Genomic DNA, 7,325 nt, shown 5'->3' on the forward strand with positions numbered 1-7,325 from the left:
TGATATATATGCACTCCAAAAAGCCTTGGATGAACTGACCGGAAAAGTTTATAGAAATATGAACTACAAACCCCCGGGTGTACTGACTGAAAAAATTCCAATTCCTAGACATATGAACTACAAACCCCTGGATCATATACATGCACTCCAAAAAGTCTTGGATGAACTGACTGCAAAAGTTCATAAAAATATGAACCCCCAGGGTGAGCTGACTGAAAAAGTCGCAAGCCATATTAAAACTCACAAGGCCCAGGTTGAACCGAATGCAAAAGCTCCCAAACGTAAATATGTAAGAAAAAAACGTAATACAAAGCCACCAGATACAAGAAAAACTACTGAAAAATCTCCAAGCGATAAAAATACAACTCGCAAGCCCCCCGTTAAACCGAATACAAAATCTAAGGATACAAAACAAACTACTGAAAAATCTCCAAGCGATAAAAATAAAACTCGCAAGCCCCCCGTTAAACCGAATACAAAATCTAAAGATACAAAAAGAACTACTGAAAAATCTCCAAGCGATAAAAATACAACTCGCAAGCCCCCCGTTAAACGGAATACAAAATCTAAAGATACAAAACAAACTACTGAAAAATCTCCAAGCGATAAAAATACAACTCGCAAGCCCCCCGTTAAACCGAATACAAAATCTAAGGATACAAAACAAACTACTGAAAAATCTCCAAACGATAAAAATACAACTCGCAAGCCCCCCGTTAAACGGAATACAGATTATACAGATACAAGACAAACTACTGAATAATCTCCAAACTATAAAAATACTACTCGCAAGCCCCCCGTTAAACGGAATACAGATAAAAGACAAACTACTGAAAAATCTCCAAACGATAAAATAAAAACTCGCAAGCCCCCCGTTAAACGGAATACAGATAAAAGACAAACTACTGAAAAATCTCCAAACGATAAAATAAAAACTCGCAAGCCCCCCGTTAAACGGAATACAGATTATACAGATACAAGACAAACTATTGAAAAATCTCCAAACGATAAAAATACAACTCGCAAGCCCCCCGTTAAACGGAATACAGATTATACAGATACAAGACAAACTACTGAAAAATCTCCAAGCGATAAAAATACAACTCGCAAGCCCCCCGTTAAACGGAATACAGATTATACAGATACAAGACAAACTACTGAAAAATCTCCAAACTATAAAAATACAACTCGCAAGCCCCCCATTAAACCGAATATAAAGGTTCGTAGACATATAACCCGCAAACCCCCGGGTGAAAGAATTGCAATATCTTCAAGCAAAAAATCAAAATGGTTTATACGCCGAAAACCCTCAGGTAAACTAATTGCAAAAGTTCCCTCCTATTTTTTTTCGACCTTAAAACCGAAAAAAATAAGACAAAAAAATAAAAAACTACGATACTTTGGAAGAAGAATATCGTTTGTGAATATTAAGCTATACAAAAAAGCTAAAGAAGTTGAAGGTCTGAGGCACCGAAAAACTCCCATGGATTGGTTTACTGCATTGGCGGCGTGCCACCTTCCTTTCTTTCCCCTCATGGCACTCCTCTTTCCTCTAATCTCACTTCTGATTAGAAATCAATTTTGTACCCCGCCTTTTATTCACTTCATAATTTGTGTGCTCCTCCTTCACGTAGTACCTACCTTTCTTTCCCCTCATTACACTCCTCTTTCCTCTGATTACTTCTGCTTCACTGCTTTGGCGGCGTTCCACCTACCTTTCTTTCCCCTCATGGCACTCCTCTTTCCTCTAATCTTCACTTCTGCTTCACTGCATTGGCGGCGTGCAATGCTTTAAAATTAAATTGATGGCACGCCGCCAATGCAGTGAAGCAGAAGTAATATAAGTGCGAAGTTTCCTGAAAGATGGAACTATGTGCCAAAATTTTCTCGGACAAAAAACGCGTGTTTAGTAAAAGCTCGAAAATGCGAAGTTTCCTGAAAGATGGAACTATGTGCCAAAATTTTCTCGGACAAAAAACGCGTGTTTAGTAAAAGCTCGAAAAAATTTTGATTTCGGGATTTTCGGAACAAAAAGAAAAGGAAAGTAAGCAAAGACATTGAGTGATCTAGTCTACATAATACATAGTTACATACATTATAATTCTCTAGTCCCTACCCATATTTGTAATTTATCCAGTGCGACTGGCTGTGAAAAGGTTTTTCAATGTCAAATTTATTGAATAGGTAGGTACTTAAATAAAATAATTTCCACACTCATTTTTTAAAACTAGTGTTTAGCCAGCCTAGTTAGCTTAGTTGGTAGTGTGTCTGCCTTGTAAGCGCTAGGTCGCGGGTTCGATTCCCGCCCGGGGCGGATTTTATCCTGCTGAGATAATGTTCGTTCTCGGAACGGCTGGCTTTCTCCTATCCTGTCTTCCTTCTCTCTTCGATTTCGGGACGATAAGACGCAGTTCCCTGTCAAACCTCTTTAAAAAAAAAACCTAGTGTTTTCATTTTATATGTATACGGTGTTCCAATAGGGAAGGCCGATAACAGTGAATAAGACAAACACAAATATAAAAGAAAAATTTATTTCATGAACATCATTTTATAAAACCTTTGCCATGTACATATGTGTGAATGATGAAATTGGCCGAATGGTCCCCAGGGCTCAGATCGGGTGATTCAAAGGTCCACCGTGCTAACCTGCTAACCACTACACCACTGAGGTTGGTTGATACTCCTACTTCGATAGTTCTAAATGCAAAATTTCACAGTGCATAAAGAAAATGTGCAGGCTCTAATAAATATTTTGCCCCGAATTTATTGCTCTCAAGTGTATAATTGTATAGGTATGTAAGCATATGCTCAAGTTTGAAGGCAACAGGAAGCATGTGTGAATGATGAAATTGGCCGAATGGTCCCCAGGGCTCAGACCGGGTGATTCAAAGGTCCACCGTGCTAACCTGCTAACCACTACACCACTGAGGTTGGTTGATACTCCTACTTCGATAGTTCTAAATGCAAAATTTCACAGTGCATAAAGAAAATGTGCAGGCTCTAATAAATATTTTGCCCCGAATTTATTGCTCTCAAGTGTATAATTGTATAGGTATGTAAGCATATGCTCAAGTTTGAAGGCAACAGGAAGCACGAACTCGAAAGCAAAACATAACAGTAATACGAACTTGTGTTTTCACAATTACCTTTTAAAAAATTATCAGGGTCGGCCCCAGGGGTTGGGGAGTCAACATTAAAATCTTAAATGAGAACCCCCTACTTGTGATACATCATACCAAATGCCTTAAGAAACGTAGAGCTTTGTTTTTTAAAATTTAGACCCAAAAATGAAACTTGGAATTTCCTGCACTGATGGCCTCCGGGGGGTGAAAACGGATTTTTTCGAAATGTCCCTGGAGTCCCAAATCTACAATTTTATTTATATAGGTATTATTTGATGAAAACACTTTCTTTTCCAGATTATGATTCTTCGTTAAATTCTATGTACTAAGTCACATAGGCTACTTCAACTCGTCACATTCCATCCTGATTCCATATGGCAGCGATTCAAAAGCATACCTAAATTGGGCATAAAGGTAGGTATAGGCCTTAGGGTATACATTGGGCATAAAGGTAGGTATAGGCCATAGGGTATACATTGGACATAAAGGTAGGTATAGGCCATAGGGTATACATTGGACATAAAGGTAGGTATAGGCCATAGGGTATACATTGGACATAAAGGTAGGTATAGGCCATAGGGTATACATTGGACATAAAGGTAGGTATAGGCCATAGGGTATACATTGGACATAAAGGTAGGTATAGGCCATAGGGTATACATTGGACATAAAGGTAGGTATAGGCCATAGGGTATACATTGGGCATAAAGGTAGGTATAGGCCATAGGGTATACATTGGACATAAAGGTAGGTATAGGCCATAGGGTATACATTGGACATAAAGGTAGGTATAGGCCATAGGGTATACATTGGACATAAAGGTAGGTATAGGCCATAGGGTATACATTGGACATAAAGGTAGGTATAGGCCATAGGGTATACATTGGACATAAAGGTAGGTATAGGCCATAGGGTATACATTGGACATAAAGGTAGGTATAGGCCATAGGGTATACATTGGACATAAAGGTAGGTATAGGCCATAGGGTATACATTGGACATAAAGGTAGGTATAGGCCATAGGGTATACATTGGACATAAAGGTAGGTATAGGCCATAGGGTATACATTGGACATAAAGGTAGGTATAGGCCATAGGGTATACATTGGGCATAAAGGTAGGTATAGGCCATAGGGTATACATTGGACATAAAGGTAGGTATAGGCCATAGGGTATACATTGGACATAAAGGTAGGTATAGGCCATAGGGTATACATTGGACATAAAGGTAGGTATAGGCCATAGGGTATACATTGGACATAAAGGTAGGTATAGGCCATAGGGTATACATTGGACATAAAGGTAGGTATAGGCCATAGGGTATACATTGGACATAAAGGTAGGTATAGGCCATAGGGTATACATTGGACATAAAGGTAGGTATAGGCCATAGGGTATACATTGGACATAAAGGTAGGTATAGGCCATAGGGTATACATTGGACATAAAGGTAGGTATAGGCCATAGGGTATACATTGGACATAAAGGTAGGTATAGGCCATAGGGTATACATTGGGCATAAAGGTAGGTATAGGCCATAGGGTATACATTGGACATAAAGGTAGGTATAGGCCATAGGGTATACATTGGACATAAAGGTAGGTATAGGCCATAGGGTATACATTGGACATAAAGACATAATACCAGACCCCCTGGTTATGTACCTTTAACCCTTCATAAATATGGCAGCATGCAAGAAAATCAATTGTTTTATAGCCCTTTATCTTTGACCCCTAAATTTAATATATCAGCCCCGGGTTATGTACATATGACTAATCATGAATATTTATCTCACAGACCGGAGGTAGGAATGGATGAAATACATGCACTTCAAAAAGCCTTGGATGAACTGCCTGAAAATTGTTCAAGCTCCAACTTTGCCTCGGGTGAACTTCCTAGATCTTTACATGAAATCTACAAAGCGTGGCAGGAACTTGAACGGGCTAGAAAAGATCCAAACTACATACCCTTCGCTGAACGGACTGAAAGACTTCCAAGTTTTGATTTGAGAAATATAACTTACGAACACCCAGAAGAACTGTTTGAAAAAGTAACCAAACCCCCAGAAAAACTGTTTGAAAAAGCTCCAATTCGTAAACATATGAAATCCAACCCCCTGGATGATATATATGCACTCCAAAACGCCTCGGATGAACTGACTGAAAGAATTCCACTTCCTAGATCTTTACATGAAATCCACAAAGCATGGCAGGAACTTCAACAGGCTAGAAAAGATCCAAACTACATACCCTTCGCTGAACGGACTGAAAGACTTCCAAGTTTTCATGTGGGAAATATAACTTACAAACACCCAGAAGAACTGTTTATAAAAGCTCCAATTCGTAAACATATGAAATCCAACCCCCTGGATGATATATATGCACTCCAAAAAGCCTTGGATGAACTGACCGGAAAAGTTATTAGAAATATGAACTACAAACCCCTGGGTGTACTGACTAAAAAAATTCCAATTTCTGGACATATGAACTACAAACTCCTGGATCATATACATGCACTCCAAAAAGCCTTGGATGAACTGACTGCAAAAGTTCATAAAAATATGAACCACCCGGGTGAACTGACTGAAAAAGTCGCAAGCCATATTAAAACTCAGAAGGCCCAGGTTGAACCGAATGCAAAAGCTCCCAAACGTAAATATGTAAGAAAAAAAACGTAATACAAAGCCACCAGATACAAGAAAAACTACTGAAAAATCTCCAAGCGATAAAAATACAACTCGCAAGCCCCCCGTTAAACCGAATACAAAATCTAAGGATACAAAACAAACTACTGAAAAATCTCCAAGCGATAAAAATACAACTCGCAAGCCCCCCGTTAAACGGAATACAGATTATACAGATACAAGACAAACTACTGAATAATCTCCAAACGATAAAAATACAACTCGCAAGCCCCCTGTTAAACGGAATACAGATTATACAGATACAAGACAAACTACTGAAAAAGCTCCATGTGATGAAAATACAACTCGCAAGCCCCCCGTTAAACGGAATACAGATTATACAGATACAAGACAAACTACTGAATAATCTCCAAACGATAAAAATACAACTCGCAAGCCCCCCGTTAAACGGAATACAGATTATACAGATACAAGACAAACTACTGAAAGATCTCCAAACGATAAAAATACAACTCGCAAGCCCCCCGTTAAACGGAATACAGATTATACAGATACAAGACAAACTACTGAAAGATCTCCAAACGATAAAAATACAACTCGCAAGCCCCCCGTTAAACGGAATACAGATTATACAGATACAAGACAAACTACTGAAAAAGCTCCATGTGATGAAAATACAACTCGAAAGCCCCCCGTTAAACCGAATATAAAGGTTCGTAGACATACATATAACCCGCAAACCCCCGGGTAAAAGAATTGCAATATCTTCAAGCAAAAAATCAAAATGGTTTATACGCCGAAAACCCTCAGGTAAACTAATTGGAAAAGTTCCCTCCTATTTTTTTTTCGACCTTAAAACCGAAAAAAATAAGACAAAAAAATAAAAAAACTACGATACTTTGGACGAAGAATATCGTTTGTGAATATTAAGCTATACAAAAAAGCTAAAGAAGTTGAAGGTCTGAGGCACCGAAAAACTCCCATGGATTGGTTCCAGGAGTCGGTAGAGGATTATGAAGATTTTGTAGCAAACCGCCCCATAAAAACAAACGGTGGCCGACGGCGAATGCCTAAATTTTCGACCCCCTCCAATAATGTCGGCCTATTATAAGAAATGATATCGGAAAATTAAAACCAAGGCGTTTTCCCTTTACAAGCTAGAGTCTCCAAAGAACATAACATTACAAAAGCGTCCACACACATTCAATGATTTTCGGGCCTCTTGTGCGTTTTTCAGATAGTCAAGTGGTAATTTCTCCGGGAAGGACGTGAGTGAAATAGAGGCAAAAAATGAGATCTCATTCTGATCCTTCAAAAAAAATGCGAAGTTTCCTGAAAGATGGAACTATGTGCCAAAATTTTCTCGGACAAAAAACGCGTGTTTAGTAAAAGCTCGAAAAAATTTTGATTTCGGGATTTTCGGAACAAAAAGAAAAGGAAAGTAAGCAAAGACATTGAGTGATCTAGTCTACATAATACATAGTTACATACATTATAATTCTCTAGTCCCTACCCATATTTGTAAATTATCCAGTGCGACTGGCTGTGAAAAGGTTTTT

General features: G+C 38.6%; 1 protein-coding gene across 1 annotated transcript; it reads left to right on the forward strand.

Moving 5' to 3' along the window:
* Nucleotides 1–7,087, forward strand: LOC113471270 (repetitive proline-rich cell wall protein 2-like). Its single transcript, XM_026830282.1, has 3 exons — nt 1–533; nt 861–1,187; nt 6,363–7,087. Exons 1-3 carry the CDS (start codon nt 59–61, stop codon nt 6,515–6,517), a joined length of 957 nt encoding a protein of 318 aa, XP_026686083.1. The 5' UTR covers nt 1–58; the 3' UTR covers nt 6,518–7,087.
* Nucleotides 7,088–7,325: the final 238 nt, after the last annotated feature.

Source organism: Diaphorina citri, unplaced genomic scaffold (assembly GCF_000475195.1).
Source record: "Diaphorina citri unplaced genomic scaffold, Diaci psyllid genome assembly version 1.1 scaffold2223, whole genome shotgun sequence".
In the NCBI taxonomy this organism is placed as follows: Eukaryota; Metazoa; Arthropoda; class Insecta; order Hemiptera; family Psyllidae; genus Diaphorina; species Diaphorina citri.